This window comes from Camelus ferus, chromosome 20, assembly GCF_009834535.1.
Source record: "Camelus ferus isolate YT-003-E chromosome 20, BCGSAC_Cfer_1.0, whole genome shotgun sequence".
In the NCBI taxonomy this organism is placed as follows: domain Eukaryota; kingdom Metazoa; phylum Chordata; class Mammalia; order Artiodactyla; family Camelidae; genus Camelus; species Camelus ferus.
The window spans coordinates 23,998,253-24,015,591 of record NC_045715.1 but is presented as its reverse complement, the minus strand read 5'-3'; the positions used below and the strand labels follow the sequence as shown (position 1 = coordinate 24,015,591).

General features: G+C 38.4%; 1 protein-coding gene across 8 annotated transcripts in view; it reads left to right on the top strand.

Moving 5' to 3' along the window:
* Positions 1-17,339, top strand: part of SLC26A8 (solute carrier family 26 member 8) — a 53,066-nt gene that overhangs the window by 3,426 nt on the left and 32,301 nt on the right. For all 8 annotated transcript variants that reach the window (XM_032462923.1, XM_032462927.1, XM_032462929.1 and 5 more), the window contains exons 2-4: positions 4,325-4,511; positions 9,703-9,842; positions 12,658-12,839. In XM_032462923.1, the coding sequence (XP_032318814.1) occupies positions 4,327-4,511; positions 9,703-9,842; positions 12,658-12,839 (507 nt within the window). In that variant the 5' untranslated portion in view covers positions 4,325-4,326. The remainder of the gene's footprint in view (positions 1-4,324; positions 4,512-9,702; positions 9,843-12,657; positions 12,840-17,339) is intronic.

The window sequence follows — 17,339 nt, the reverse complement described above, 5'->3', positions numbered from 1 at the left end:
TTAATAGTGCCCCCTAAGTTAGATCTGAAAGACTGACTCAACAAAGATAATTGGCTACATTTACAGTGGTCCAAATGCTTCACTGTGTATCAGAATCACCTGGAGGGCTTCTTAAACCAGACTACTGGCCCATCCTCAGAGTTTCTGATTAATTATGTCTTATTAATGGGGCATGAGTATTTGCATTTCTAACAAATTCCTTCATTATGCTGATGCTGTTTGTACAAGGACCAGATGTGGGCTCCAGAGATTAATTTTTATTAGTAAGTAGTGAATCCAGATGCCCCAAATTATATCACACTTGTAGAATAAGAAAATGAAACTTTAAGTTCTTCAGGCCATGGCCCACCCACCTAAATATTTTGTCTCATGGCAAGAAACATCAGGGAATTTGTAGGAGCTAGTAACAGATTCCCGCTTGGGTTGTATGTCAGCTGAAAGGTCATTATCCCATCAGTGTAGTTTGGATTACTTTTTTGGGAAATGCACCATCTTCTCCACGTTAAAGTACATCTACCGTAGCTTGTCAGTAGCAGCTTCTGATCATCATACCTTATAGAAAAGTGTCCTGCTAGTGCGTGAAAACGAATGACTGGGGTTTCTGAGAAGTCAAGAAAGACATAATGGAGCTAGAGAAATTCCAGAGATGACTACTAAAAACAAACCAAAACAATAATGAAATCATGTTTTTCCTTGCTGCCTTTAGCCAGTCATATGATGAACTCTTTGAAGGCAGCTTTCCACCTGCCCCTCCTAGCCATCCTCACTGTGGTACCATGAGTTATGACTTGATTGCCTCTACCCTAGACAACCATAATAGCAATGGGCTCCAGTTGATCATTTTGCCTCAGTCTCTCCCATCTCCAGCACTGTCCAAAAGTACTTTCTGTGACAATGCCAGTGTTTTATACCTGCCCTGCCCAGTATGGTAGCCCCTGCCACACGTGGCTGTTGAGCACTTGAAATGTAGCTAATGTGACTAAGGAACTGAATTTTTCATTTTATTTTAATTTAGTTAAATTTAAATAGCCACCGGTAGCCAGTGGCTACCATACTGGACAGCACAGCTCAAGACCATACCACTGACATGTATTATCTTGCCAAAGCACATCTCTATGCATATTACTACTCCTTGAACATTTTAAATAGTTTAAAAAAATCCACGTTCAACCCAACATTCAAGACCCTCCGGGAGTAGGCTTCAACCTACTTTTTGGGCTTGACACAGGCTTTACTCAGACCTATTAATTACTTGCCTTATATTATCTCTGTAATGTTATCCTGTTCTCTTCCTGAATATCTTTTATTTAAACCTTTTAACTCTTTAAAAATTTTTAATTATTTATTTCGTTAGGATTTTTTAGGGGGGAGGTAATTAGGTTATTTAACATTTTTTTATAGAGGTACTGGGGATTGAACCCAGGACCTCATGTATGTTAAGCATGCAGTGTACCACTGAGCTATACTCTTCCCCCTAATACTGAATATCTTATTCTCCTCCCTGCCTCTAGTTTAGCCAGAGGAGAGTTCAGATTATATCTCTCCCAGGAGGCCATCCTCATCCCTCTAGGTTGGGACTATTATTCCCGTTCTATAGGAGATCCCATGGCATTAGGATGTGGCATCTATTTTGGAATCAGAAAGACCAGGTTCAGATTCTGGCTCTGCCTTTTATTGTATGACTCTGAGGAACTCAACGCACCAGTAAAATGAGTATAATCATTATTGGGAAAATAATACCTATCTCTTGAGATGATGTGTGTGAAGAAGCTGGCATATGGCAGGCCAGTAATACATGTTAATTCCTGTCTTTCCCACCTCTAAACTCTTACAGCACCATATTTTGGTATTTTTATTCTACTAAATTGTAGAGTCTTTGTTCTTTTGTATCCTCAGAGCATCTAGAATTCAGCAAATTTTGTGGAACACTAAATTAATTGACCACAGATGAAATAGCATTCTTCAGTCAGAAGTGAATGAAGGCCAAGAGTGCATATGGTAGAAATTTGTAAAATTGTGAAAATAAAAGCAGACAGACTTATCAAATTCTAGTCTAAGAGATGGTGGCCACCTCTTGAAATTTAAATGATGCAGACTGAAGATAGTAAAATGAAATGCTTCTTTCGAAACGCAAACAGATGAGATACAATACCTCCAAAGGGTGTGACAACAGGAAATATAAAATGCTTTAGCTTTGAAAAAGAGTTAGAGAAATTCTTGGAGCATAAACTATAATTTGTGATGGAAGAAAATGAGGATATTTTGTGTCCTCAACAACAAGGCTCTTGGGACAGAGGTCACACACTAGTGGTTCACAAGTTGAATCTGGCCTGCAGAGATGTTTTGTTAGACGTGTACTGTGTTTTTAAAAATATGTAATGTAACTGACAACATTTAAAAGTCAGAAGATTGCACATAAAAATCTAGAATTTTGGCTTCTCTTGGAAAAGATCAGATCTGGCCACGCTGGGCCCTGCAAGACCCATGGCAATAATTGCTGCAGCTGAGCAGCTGCAGCTGCCTTTCCCAGTCCCGCTGTTCCCACCATGCCGTGATGTTCATAGGTTGCCTGCTTCATGCCATCCCTCCTTTAGTGCCACTTTCAGAAACAGAATGCTGGATTCTAGACCTCAGATCTAACCCAGGATGGCATCTTTTATAATTGGAATATAATAAGCAGGTTAATTAGGCTCTTTCAGTCGCCAGAAACATATACTCTAGTAATGGAAGTTTATTGTAAGATTACAGAGGAAAAGTAAGGCAGTCTGGATCAGTATTCCTATGAGTTGGGGAAAGAAAGCAAAAAATATTACTTATGTTTTAGTGTACAGTTCTACCTGTGGTTTTTTTTTTTCTGTAAAAGACACAAAGTACTATTTCTCTTCAGTAATACACTGCAAAATACCTCTTCCATCCTGTTCTATATTCCCCAACTACATTCTCACTTCTTTATTGAATTTGTGATCGTTAGTTCTTAAGTGTTATATAGCACATTTCTGCTACCCAATGCTTTGAGGATAAAAATACATTATATAACAATGGCCCAGTTACCTAACTTTTCTGAAGCCTCAGTCATATCGCCTGATGGGATAATAGTGGTACTAGAATTGCTGTCGGAATTAAATGAAATAACTCATGAAAAATACCCAGTGCAATGCTTAGTATACAGTAAGTGCTCTATAAATGTTAGTGGTGAAATGATGCTTGCTGCTTCTGATACATTATAATTCTGAAGGAAAACAATGTTGCTGATACATTTAACTTGTTTGCAACCTCACCTATTTGTGAAAGAACTATTTGTGTCATCTACAGAATTTGAATGTTTACCTGTATATGTACTGCATACACTTTTTCACATTTATGTGGAAGAATATTAGCGTTCATGCCTTTTTATTATCCAAAAACACAGATGATCAAAAGTGGTTATACTTTCTCCAGAGATGGATAAATCTCCATTCTCATTAACTCCTCCTTCTCAGTCTCTTTAAGAGCAGGATGATACAACAGATTTTTAAAGCTTGATGTGACCCTTAGAGGTAATATGGTCAAACCATGTCATTTTATGGACAAGGAAAGTGAAACTCAGTTCCTAAGAAATTTGCCCCCAGTCATACAGCTAGTTAGAGAAATAGCCAGAGCTGGAGCCACAGTCTCCTGATATCCTGTGCAGTGCTTTTTCTGCTGCATCATGATGCCACTAACTAGATACCTGACCATCATTTAAGAGATATTGAAGGCCTGCTAAGTGTCAGGCATTATTTTGGGTGGTGAGGACATAGCTGTGAACAAAGTCTTTCCCCTTGGACTTAAATTTTAGTGTGTGAAACAGACAATGAACAAATAGACAAATACTGGCAAGTGCTATAAAGAAAAGGAAAGGGTGAAAGGATAATGATGGAAGCTATTTTAGATAGAGAAGTTAGAAGACGCTGTGTTGACCCCTTAACCCTTAGCATTTTCAGTGAAAATTGGTGGTTATACTTTTACCCCTTAATCCTTCCCTGCAACATAGCAACATAATTGAGTATAAAGAAAACTAGGCTTCCTAGCCAGACGCTTGGGTTCTAGTCCCAACTCTAATGATTCAACAGCCAAGGCTTTTTAAACTTGTGGGCTTTAGTTTCTCCACTTGTAACATGAGAATAGTATATACTTTGCTTTCTTTTATAAGGTTGTTTCAAGTGTAAAATTATACAATAAATGAGAAAGCTTTATAAAACTGCAATGTGTTATGCAAATGTAAGATACCATTATATGGAAATTTTATTTCCATAAAAATGTGCCAAGGATCTAGATTTTATTTAAATTCTTTCTATTCATCCAGGAATGATGCAACCAGAGAGAAGCTTCCAGGGTTTTGGCTCTAGATTTAGGCAGAATTCTTTCCCATATGATGTGAAGCGAGATGTGTACAATGAGGAGAACTTCCAGCAGGAGCACAGAAGGAAGACTGCTTCCTCTGGAAACGTGGACATTGACATCACCACCTTCAGTCACCATGTCCAGTGCAGGTGCGTATGTGCCATCATTCAGCTGTCACCAGGCTGGCAGCCCCCAAACTCTACTTGATGCTTTTAGTGCCTACTCCTGTCTTCCTCTTTTGAATTCCTGTCATCAGAACCCTTAGCTTATTGTGTAATTTCCCTTCAGATTTTTTGTGTGTGTGTGGTTTGTCTTGCAGCATCTTCTTGATTGTAAACTTCTTGGGCATAAAGACCTTAGATGTCCCCCCACAATGATACTTAGTTAATACATTGTTTGATTAACCAACATTATGGTCTTCTAACGACACCAACAAAAAGCAACCGTGGTGGACTATTTAAAGAGCAGAATGACCATGCAGGTCCTGCAGTACAGGGGCTGTAACTTGTTTTTGTGCTGTGAACCTTTTAGCAGTCTGATAAAGCTTCTGAACCTCTTTTCAGAACATTTTTTATTGTGGTAAAATATATGTAACATAAAATCAGCCATTTTAACCATTTTTAGAGTGTACAAATCAGTAGCATTAATGACATTTATGATGTTGTGCAACCATTACCACTATCTGTTTCTAAAACGTTTTCATCACCCCAAACAGTAACTCTGTACCCATTAAGCAATAATGCCCCATTTCCCCCTCTCCCAGCCCCTGGTTACCTCTCTTCTACTTCTATCTCTATGAATTGCCTATTCTAGAGATTTCATATAAGTGGAATCATACAATATTTGTCTTTTATGTCTGGCTTATTTTACCTCGCATAATGTTTTCAAAGTTCACCCATGTTGTAGCATGGGTCAGTACTTCATTTCATTTTATGGCTGATGATACTCCATTGTATGGATATACCACGTTTTGTTGTCTGTTCATCTCTTGATGGACACTTGGGTTGTTTCCATTTTTTGGCTGTTGTAAATAATACTGCCATGAATTTTGGCATAGGAGTATCTGAGTTCTTTTAGGTATACACCTGAGAGTGGAATTGTTGGATCATACTGTAATTCTGTATTTAACTTTTTGAGCAACTGCCAAAATTTTCATAGAAGTTGCACCTTTGTGCATTCACATCAGCAGTGTACAAGTGTTCCAATTTATCCATATCCTCTCCAACATTTGTCATTATCCATTTTTTGGATTATAGCCATACTATTAGGTGTAAAATGGTGTTGCATTGTAGGTTGATTTTTGTTCTTTTTGTGTGTGTGTGTGTTTCCCTAATAACTAAATTTTTTTGATTTGTTTTGAACATTTATCTTCTTATTGCAGCATTTTTTTTTACAGGCCAGGCACTGTATTTAACCACTCTTTTTTTCCCCTGCTCTTAATTGTCTGTTTTAATGTGAACACTTCATTGATGACAATGTTCTCTAAACACATACTTGTATTAAAGATGATGAGCATCTTTTCATGTGCTTATTGTTCACTTGTATATCTTTTTTGGAGAGATATCTACTTCCTTTGCCCTTTTAAAAACTAGGTTGTTTGGCTTTTTGTTGTTGAGTTATAGGAGTTCTTTATAAATTCTGGATATTAAGCCCTTATGAAGTATATTACGTGCAAATATTTTCTCTCATTCTGTCTTTTCACCCTGTTGATAGTGTCCTTGGTGCACAACAGTTTTCTTTTGTCACTTGTCATTCTGGTATCATATTTAAGAAACTATTGTGAAATGTAAGATCATAGAGATTTCCCCCTATGTTTTCTTCTAAGAGTTTTATAGTTTTAGCTTTTAAATTTAGCTCCTTGATCCATTCTTAATTTTGTACATGGTGTAAAGTAAGAGTCCAACTTCATTTTTTTCCATGTGGATATCCCATTTTCTCAGCACTATATGTTGAAGAGTCAGTTCTTTCCCCATTGAATGGTCTTTGCCAGAATACTTTTAAATGCCTAAAATACATAGTATTATAAAGGAAATTAGTTATATTGGAATATAGTTATCAAAATATGAAAAAATCCCCAAATTATGATTTTTTTGAGTATCTGGAAATTGATTGCTTTTATTTTTTTAACATTTTTATTGATTTATAATCATTTTACAATGTTGTATCAAAATCCAGTGTTCAGCACAATTTTTCAGTCATACATGGACATATACACACTCACTGTCACATTTTTTTCTCTGTGAGCTACCGTAAGATTTTGTGTATACTTCCCTGTGCTATACAGTATAATCTTGTTTATCTATTCTACAATTTTGAAATCCCAGTCTATCCCTTCCAAAATTATGATATTTAATAATTGTAGGTCTAATAACTACCATAATTTGTAAGTACTGATGAATATAAGTGCTATTTTAAGATATCTGCAGCAGTTTTAATATAATGTGAAAATATTTATGATTTCTGTTGGTGACAAAGTCAAGCTCTGCTGATACTATCGTGGTTTGTTATCAATGTTCATGACAGAAGGAAATGCTAAATTTCAGTTAGGAGGTTAATAAAAATAAAGATATAATTTCCCTTAAGTTTATATAATCCCATGAATTCTATCTATAGACCCCTGGGTCATCCATAGACTTTAGGGTAAAAACCCTTTGTGACCTACATCATGATAGTAACCCTAATGACTCAAATTATCCTCACTTATGATCTGGATTTATTAGTCCCTGTCATCCTTTGACTTTATCACCCACAGTTGGCATGTGTTGGGTGACAAGTGAGGAAGGCCTCCTCATGGCCCTGTTGCAGGCCTTCCTCCCTCTGAGCCATCTCCTTTGTCCATATCCTGCCTTTTGCAAGCTGTGGTCTTGGATGTCCCTCCCCAGTCCTATATTACTACTCTCATTTTTTCTGCTCCAGGATGGGTCAGAGGTCATATGTCAAAGAGGGCATTTGGGGGCCACTTTGGCTTTGTCTCTACAAAAGGATAATCTTTTCCTGGCTTATACCTCATCATAAACAGGTACCACCAAAGAAATTTCAACTTACCTCCCCTCCACCTGCCCCACCCTTAGACACAAATCTGACCTCTGCTGCCTCCCATGGGCTTTTACAGCAGTTCTTATTCCCTGCTTCCAAACATACAGTTATATCCATTTCTGAATTTTACCCTGAAAGGTAGCACAGCACTGTGGTTAAGACTGAGACTCAGAAGCCAGATTGCCTGGTTCCAAATCCCAGTTCTGCTGCTTCCCAACTGTGTGACCCTAGGTAAGCTATTCCACCCTACTGTGCCTCAGTTTCCTCATCTATAAAATGGGGATGATAATAGCACCTACCTCTTAAAGTGGCTGTGAGAATTTAAAGAGCATTTGTAAAGCACCTAGCAAATAGAAAGCACTCTATAAGTGGGATTATTTTAGTAAAAAAAAAAAATCATAATCTTTTAACTCCATCTCTTTCTTTCTGCAGAAAACCTCATCTTTTTCCTCATTTTCTCCCTTTTAGTTAGCAACTGCAAATACTCCCTTTCTTGTAAAAAATCTCTCCTGTGCTTTCACACCAACTCTTATGTTCCTCACTTTTAAGACGTCTTAACCTAAAATCAAGATTCATGGTGAAGTGCCTATACTCTTCCCCTACCAGCTTCAATTTCTATCCCTCTAACTCCTTCCTTGATTCCCATCAGTCTTAAATCCTCATTATTCCATATCCATTTTTATTTATTTATTTATTTATTTATTTATTTATTTATTTATTTATTTATTTATTTATTGCCATGCTAAAGAGCTTTGATGACTCTCCTTAGGGTGGATTGTCATCCACCAGATGGAAAGGAGGGGACCCTGGACTGGATACAGGAACAAATTGTCCCAATGCCATGCTCACCCCTCCCCCGTAGAGAACCATAATTGGAGAGAGCACATTCTCTACACCTGCCTTACACCCAGGGACTCTCATAAAAATAGCCATGTGGTGCTATTTCCAAACCTATGGTCTTGCTCCTGGCCCCTGAGCAGCATTTGACAGCTGCCAATAGGAACTGTGGCAGTAATAGAGTGGATAGAACACTGAACTAAACATCAGGAGATCTGGTTTCTAGCCCCAGCTCTGCCCACTCTTACTACTCTGACCTTGACGAAGACATTTACACTTATCTGGCCTTAGTTACCTTAGGGAGAGTAATGTTCATAGCTGTGAGAGTCAAACATGTTGAAATTACTTCTTTTCTGAGCATACATTTTAGCCTTGCATACCCTGAAGTTATATTTGTTGCTATAGTCAAATCCCAATTATTCAGCTACAGCTCATACATGAAAAATCTCCATACTCTTTGCTTTCAGCCCATACTAAGATATAAATAGCAAACAGCAATTTAAAACCAAATTAATTTTATTGATTAATTAACCGATTGATTGGTTTACAATGATTCTGCTCTTTTAGATGATCTAAAGTTTAGGTTTTCTCAATCTCAGTACTGTTGACAGTTTAGACCATAAAATCATTTTTTGTGGCTGTCCTGTGCATTGTAGGATGTTTAGTGGCATCCCTGGCCTCTATCCACCAGATGCTAGTCGTGATAATCAAAAATGTCTCCAGATATTGCCAAATGTCTCTTGGGGAACACAGTTGCTTCCGGTTGTTATATGCTGCATAAAAGGATAATGAAAGCCTTATTTTTTTTAATCTTATTGCCTTTTTTTTTTTAACATGGCTAACTCCTTAAGCACAGGACCCATATTCTATATCTTCTATAAATTTCTTCTTGTTATAGGTCAAAGCCACATAGAGTTAATAATACTCAGTAAAAATTTTAGTATACAGGAATGATGTGAATGTGTTAACTCCCTGCCACCCACCAGTATCACATCTCAAAAAACTGTTCTTACCAAGAGAAAGTAGTAACAGTCCATTTTTCTACTGGAAAATTTTGGTAGGTTGAATTCTTTTCAAATTTCTGTTAAAACACAGACCTGATTTGTATGCTGACTTACAAGACTTACTTCTTGTCCTATATATGGCACTGGTTCTCAACTGGAGGCAATGTTGTCCCCCAGGAAATATTTGGCAATGTCTGGAGACATTTTGGTTGTCACAACTTGGTAAGGACATCTGCTTACTACTGGCATCTATTGGGTAGAGACCAGAGATGCTTCTAAACAGCCTACAATGCAGAGGGGAGCCCCACAACAAAGCGTCCAATGTGTCAAAATGTCAATAGTGCTGACAAGAAACTCTGCTGTATGGGAAGAAGGATGTGCTGTGCCTTTTCTTGACTACAGGTTTGTGGGTTGTGTTTTTGTTTTTGGAGAACCTTATCAAGTCTCTTCCTCTTTCTCACAGCTGCTCATGGCACAAGTTCCGAAGATGCATGCTTACGGTTTTTCCCTTCCTAGAGTGGATGTGTTTTTATCGTTTCAAGGACTGGCTTCTTGGAGACTTACTTGCTGGTATAAGTGTTGGCCTTGTGCAACTTCCCCAAGGTAAGGAAGATACGAAGGCTTTTCACCCACAGACAATATACATCATGCCTGGTCCACTTGTCTAGAGTAAACAATTGCTTGTACTAGATGAATAGAAAAAAGTGTGAATTCTATTTATATCACTACCATTTGTTTCCTTACCTGCCAAATTTCTAACTCTTGCTTGAGTGTCCTCACAATACGGCAACTGGCAGGACAAACTACATGTGTGGCACCCGGTGCAAAATGAAAATGCAGAGTCCCTAGTTCAAGAACTATCCAGAATTTCAAAATAGTCAGAGTGGAGCATTAAGTCAAGCACGGAGCCTTCTAAGCCCAGGGCTCTGCGTGAGTGCTGAGGTCACATGTCCTTGAAGCTAACTCTGATAGCTGGTGACCTGAATGAAAGAGACAGAGAGCCAGAGAGCAACCAAGGCAGAAGCCACAGTCTTCTGGCAACCTAACCTCAAAAGTGACATCTTAGCCTTTTTGTTGTAGTCTATTTATTAGAAGTAAGCTACCAGGTCCATCCTACACTTAAGGTTAGGGCTCACGCAAGGGCATGAATAGTAATTAGCCATTGCAGATCATCTTAGAGGCCCTCCAGCACTACAACCATTTATGAGAAATCAGGGAAACTTGAACATTGACTGGATATTTGATGATGTCAAAGAACCATTATTAATTTCTTAGGTGTGATGATGGTATTGTAGTTAAAAGAGGGTCTTAAAGATATATACTGAAATATCTACAGATGAAATGATTTAACATTTTGGATTTGCTTCAAGACTGGAGACTGGAGTGATTGGCAAGAGAGACCACATGCACCAATTTGGAGTCAAGTCAGTTGAGTGTGATTCTTACCTTGCTCTGCAGCTTTATCTCCAGTCCTGGAGGATTCCTAGGGCCTTCTTGTGCTAGACTGAGGGCGGAAGTGCTGCTGCCTCTGAGCTGTTGGAATTAAAGCTTTTACTGCTGTGATGTTTGCTTTCACTCACAGTGAAAGGTGTTTGAGCCTTTGGTTTAGAATTGAGGTATAAAAACATGTGATGAAATAGGAAGAGAAGCTGGAAATCAAAGGAGAGAGTAAAAAGTACGAATTAAGGGCTGTACACCTAGGGATACTGTTACCATATTCAGTCAACTGTGTACATGGATCATTTTTACTTTAGTCTTTACAGCTTTACAGTTTTTAATTTAAGGTGGCTTTTAAAAGCCAGGCCACTTTTGCTTACTTTAATTATCTTACTTTTCAGACCTGATGCTTAGTTTGCTGGCAAGGCAACTGATTCCTCCTCTCAATGTTTCTTATGCAGCTTTCTGTTCTTCAGTAATTTATGCAGTTTTTGGATCATGTCATCAAATGTCCATTGGTGAGTTCAGTGCTAGAACCACAGGAGGTGGATGAGGTCTCCATTCCAATCATTTGCTTATTACAGGAACCCAAGTTAAAGCTATGTTTAAGGCAGAAAGAAACGAGGCAAAAGAATCATATTCTATCTGTAGGGTTGGTGTTCAGATTTTAGAAATTGAACACTTCTTGTGTGTCATTAATAATGTCACCACCAGGCAAATAGGTCACCAAGCTGTTGCCCAAAGGAATTAAAGGACAAGAGAAATTACCACACATTAGATTCTGATGATCCTCAACCCAGAAAATCCAAAAATGATTTTGCCCAGACTCCCAGAATGGATGCACCTTTCAGCTGGACCCATAATAACAAAACTCCATGGGCCTGATTTATAATAATCATGTCAGCTTATTAGTTTGCAATGAGAAAATGCTGTCATAGTCATCAGAGTGCTCAAATCCACAGGATAAGCACTTTCCTTCCCTGAGTCAAAAGTCTATCTACTAATTCATAAATAGAAATGACTGTTAGAGGGACCATACTAGCTGAAGTTCGTGTTGTCAGCACAATTACTTCACCTAGGTGAACCCATATAGAGATCAAATCACAAAATGCCCTGACAGCTTTAAAAGAGCATCACCAACACTTATGCAGTCAAGTGCCTTTTCCTGAGCTTCCCCACTGAACAACAGATCAAGCAACCAACATAGACCATTCTGACTGGCACATGCTTCCTCCAGAAATGTTTGCATGTTCAGTCCGGTTGCCATCCCATTCTGCTAGACATGGAGGGCCCCTGTGCCTTTTTAAAAGGCAATATTGCATATCTTTACTAAAATCTATTATGCATTGATTCTACATTTGAACACCGAGAGAACTATTTTATTCCCATATTTCCAAGTTCCTGAAGCACATTCCAGTCATTTCCAAATACGGATAACAAGGGCTAGTAGAGTTTTGTTTGTCAGGTAATTTAAAGGTCAGATTTGCCTTTGCTCTCATGTATGAGTATGCCGACTTGAGGATGAAATTAAATTATGTTTGAAACCAGTTTAGCTCAGTGTCACTTTGCACCTAGTAAATCCTTTATAGGTATTGGGTATTATTTTTCTTCTTATTATTATTGATCAGCTTTGTTTTCTGATCCTTTCACCAGCACTTCATTTTTCACTGTTCTAAGAGCAGGCACAGTGGCTGAGCTTGATACACATTTCCAGTCAATTTCTCTTCACTCCTACTCTATAAGCCCAGGATGCAGACAGGTTAATACCTGGACCCCCATGACTAAATTTTGCGAACTGGTTACAGTATGTGGAGCCAGAGTTCTTTCCTCTGCTCTTTCTTACTTCTCAGTGGCCACTTTGAGATGAGAAAAGTTTGTCGGATCAAGGAGAAAACATTAGACCATGCCTTGCTTTTGTCAGGAACTGTCGGTTTACCTGGACTTAAAACCTCATCTTCTACCTACATGTTTTCTTTGACAGGTTCCTTCTTCCTTGTGAGTGCTCTGATGATCAATGTCCTCAGGATATACCCATTCAACAGTGGCCGCCTAGTGCTGGGAACTTTCATCAGGGACGATTTTTCTAACTTATCCTTCTTTGAGGGCTATAACAAGTCCTTGAGTGTGGTGGCGTCTACGACTTTGCTGACTGGGATTATTCAGGTAGGACCTGAGTCTCTGAAGAAGTAACAAACAAACCAAGGGCTACAAGTGGAACCTTTCCTTTAATTGCTCCTGTTATCTGTTGTGATATATCTGGAACTCTAGTGATTTATTTTTTGAAAACTTATGGGATGTGTGGATAGGCCATCTCCTCAGTGACAAAACTTCTGTCTCTTCAGAAATCCACCACCATTGTTTTAGGATGAGATACTGAACATTTTCATCAGTCCCTTCTGCTTGAAGACTAAAGAATGGTCCCAGAAACTATGGCCTAGACTTATACTCATGATTTCACATTTTTTTTAAAATTTTCTTTGTGTTCTTTTAAAAAGAACAGCACTCATGGACTCACATACTGTATTTTTGGTTAGTGATCATTAGAGTCAGACCTGGGATCCTTTTTCTGCAATGACAGGACCACAGCTAAAGGTAATATCAATGACTTGTTAATAATATCAAAACTTATTTTGGGCAGTGTCTTTCATTTCCTCTGAGAGTCTACCAGCTAAAGCTTCAACCACTGAACCAAAGTCACATATTTTAGGTCTATTTCTCTTTCTTCTCAACTAACCCACTCTCGAGCTAATTTCCACTGATCTCCCCTGGGATCATTTTTCATTAGGTAAGGATTTATTGGGAGCCCACAAAGGCAGGCTTTCATGGTAGGCTGACCCCAGCCCTGACAGTTACCAGCTGTATGAACTTCCTTAAATTATCTTAACTTTGTGGGCTTTGGTTTCCTCATATTTAAATGTGAATAATAATATTTGTTTTGCAGAGTTCTTGTGAGGATTAGTGAGAAAATGCACGTAAAGCATTCAGCCTAGAGCCTGTCACATAGTAGGCATTAGTAAGTTATAATTACTGGGTACAGAGAAATGAAATTAGTATTTTAACAGAGACCAAAATTTTGAAAAAATATAATACCCATGGTTAAAAAATTCAATCTTGTAGGAGAAGACAAAATAACAGGCAGTAAGTCAGCAACCTGTTAATCATCTAAGTGGCCTTGGCATGTTCTTTCCCCTCGCTTGGGTCTCCCTCTCTTTTTTTTTTTCCACATAATAAAGGAGGAGACATTCCATTTCCAGGAAGGTGGAATAGATGTACTTTTCCCTATTACTCTTGCTAAGTACAGCTGAAAACCTTGGAACGGTATATATAAAACAAACATAAAAAGACTCTGAAAGGTGGAGAGAAGACAAACAGGCTTAGGATCCAAGGAACAACACAGTGGTGACTTCCTTGGGTTTTCTTTTTGCCTCATATATCTCCAACTTGGTGTTGGAGAAGCCAGAAATCCAAAATGCCAACAGGTACAGGCTAAAAAAGAGGCCTAACAAAAATCTGCTCTTTAGAGCCCCAAGACAAGGAAAGGCTAGCAAGACTGAACACTTTTACCTGGTAACTTCTCTACTCCGGGCACCACCAGGAAAAACAAACCAAGACTGTGGTGTCATCCCTACTATGCCAGCAAAGGCCAAGTGGGGAGCCCAGACTTCTACCCTCACCCACTTGTAAGGAGGTACCCACCCACCCCGACCTGGGGTGTTATGAGAGAAGGCCAAGTAGGGAGTCAGGACTTTTCACCTGCACTGGGCAATAATGAGACGCCCTTCCTACTCCTTGCTGGGGTGGTGTCCGAGAAAGCCTAGTGAAAAGCCAGGTCTTTCACCACAACGTGGCAGTGGTGATGACAACCCCCTCTGTGGCAATGTCAGTGGAGGCCATATGGGGAGAAATAAAGGCATTCTTGTCTCTTCCAGCCAGGATGGTCTCAGTGGAGGCCTAGTGGGGAGTTAGAACTTCCATCCCTCCCCAGCTATAATGAAGAGTCCTTACTGCCTCAGGTGTCAGTGGATTTTTGAGAGGAGAACCTTGACTTCTGCCTTACCAGGCAGTAACAAGGTGGCACCCTCCCCTTCCCTTGTCTGCATTTTATCAAAATAAGCTAGCTAAAACAGAAGTTTTAAATAAGATCCAGAGTCTGATATCATAGTACCAAAATGTCAACAATTCAACTGAAAATCACTTGTCATACCAAGAACCAAGAAAGTCTCAACTTAAATGAAAAAAGACAGTACAAAGATATCTACACTGAGATGATAGAGATGTTAGAATTATCTGGCATAGATTTTAAAGCAGCCATCCTAAAAATGCTTCAGCAACCAATTATGAACATGCTGAGAAGGAAATTTATAGCACTAAAATGCATACAGTAGAAGAAAGGAAAAGTCTCAAATTAATAATCTAAGTTCCCATTTCAAGAACCTAGAAAAGTAAGAGCAAATTAAATCCAAAATAAGCAGAAGGAAGGAAATAATAAGGAGCAAAAGTAAAATTGAAATTTGGAAAGTTTACATCCTGATGACTCCATTTATGTAAAATCCCTGAAGTGACAAAATTATAGAAATGGAGAACAGATTAGTTGTTGCCAGGGATTAAAGATGGGGTGAAGGTTGGAGAATGGAGGTTGGGGTAGAGATGGGAGGTGAGAAGCAAGTGAGGTGGCTATAAAAGCACAATAGAAGAGATCCTTGTGCTTATGGAATTATTTTGTATCTTGGCTGTACTGATGTCAATATCCTAATTGTGGCATTGTATTAAAGGTGTGTAAGATGTTACATTGGGGGAAATTGGGCACACTGGATCTCTTTGTATTGTTTTTTTACTACTGCATGCCAACCTACAATTATTTAAATTTAAAAGTTTAAATTAAAAAAATTTCTGAATGTGATAATGTAGCTAACATTTATTGCTATGTGCTAGTGACTGTTCAAAGCACTTTACATGTTTTAGCTCATTTGATCCTCACAACACCCCCCTGTATGAGGATAGGTATTACTATGGTCCTTATTTTAAGGAAACAAAGGTATAGAGAGGTTAAGTGAGATGCCCAAGGTCATATAACTAGTAAGATCCCAAACTGGAATTGAGGCTCAGGTTGTCTACCTCTAGAATCTGTGCACTAGACAATTGTAAAGTGCAAGCTAGTATTATTAAAAGTGAAGAATTCATTGTCAAAAGAATATGAAGTAAAGGAATAACTTTTAGTTGGGTTGGAGTTGCCTGGGGAGGAATCAACCATTTATTGAGCCTTTCTTTCGTTCATTAAATACTTGGTACAGAACTTCCTCACTTCCTCGACTTATGATTGGGTTACATCCTGATTAAACCCATGGTAAGTTGAAGTCAAAAATAGATTTAATACACCTAACCTACCAATCATCATAGCTTAGCCTGGCCTACTTTAAATGCGTTCAGAACACTTACCTTAGCCTACAGTTGGACAAAATCATCTAACACAAAGCCTATTTTATAACAAAGGGTTGAATATCTCATGTAATTTATTAAATACTGTCTTGAAAATGAAACACAGAATAGTTACAGGTGTATTAGTTGTTTATCCTCGTGATCATGCGGCTGACTGGGTGCTATGGCTCACTGCTGCTGCCCAGCATCAGAAAAGAGCATCGTACTGCATGTGGCTAGCCCAAGAAAGAAATAAAAATTCAAAGTATGGTTTCTACTGAGCGCATATTCTTTTGCACTATTGTAAAGTTGAAAAATTATACGTTGAACCATCATAATTTGGGGACCATCTGTTCTTGCTTTCAATAAGGTTGACAGATAGGTTTCATGTCACAGACCAATTCTGATTGACGATTGATGCCTAGAAAATTATGTTAACACAGATTCTGATGCCACATCACAGCTGGGTAAGAAAGAGTTCTATGGTTAATTATACGTATCTGCCATTTACAAGGTGGAAGGAAGGGGTGGCGTGAAGAATGAATGATATGTATTTGCATCTGTCACTGTTTTCGGATTTGAGCTAAGTGTTTTACATATATTATGTAATGTAATCCATACGAAACACTGCAGGTTGAGTATTATTCATTTTATAGGTAAGAAAACTGAAGTTCAGAGAGTTTAGTAAGCTTGTTCGAACTCACACAGCAAGTGAATGGCAGAGCCAGCATTGAAATCAAGTTCTCCATCCCCAGGAATCATGCTCTTTTCACCACACCTACTGAAGGAGGGAAGTTTTATTGAGCTCTTGAAAGAGATGACAAACATGGATTGGCAGAGATTAAAAAAAAACCAAAAAAAGGGTTTGTACTTGAGCACAGGACTAGACATCAGCCAGTCACACAAAAGACAGGAAGCAGAGTGGCCTGACTAGAATAAAGAAGCATATTGGGCAGTAATGATAGAGGATGAAGGGAGACACCATGTCCAATTAACTGAAAGCTTTGAAACAAAAAGCTTTTAAAAGCTAACAGATTTATTCTTCCAAGTTTATTTTTCTAAGAGTGTCTACTGCAGTAGAAGATGAGGTGGTGACAAGACTTTTGTTTTTCTTTCCCTGTCTTCTTCAGTGGGTTGTGTCATTTTTGTTAACCTACCCTCTTAAGAGGATTGGGGTTCCCCCTCTATCCATAATCTTCTAATTGTTTTTCATTATAAAAGATAAACATGTATATTGCAAAAAAAAAA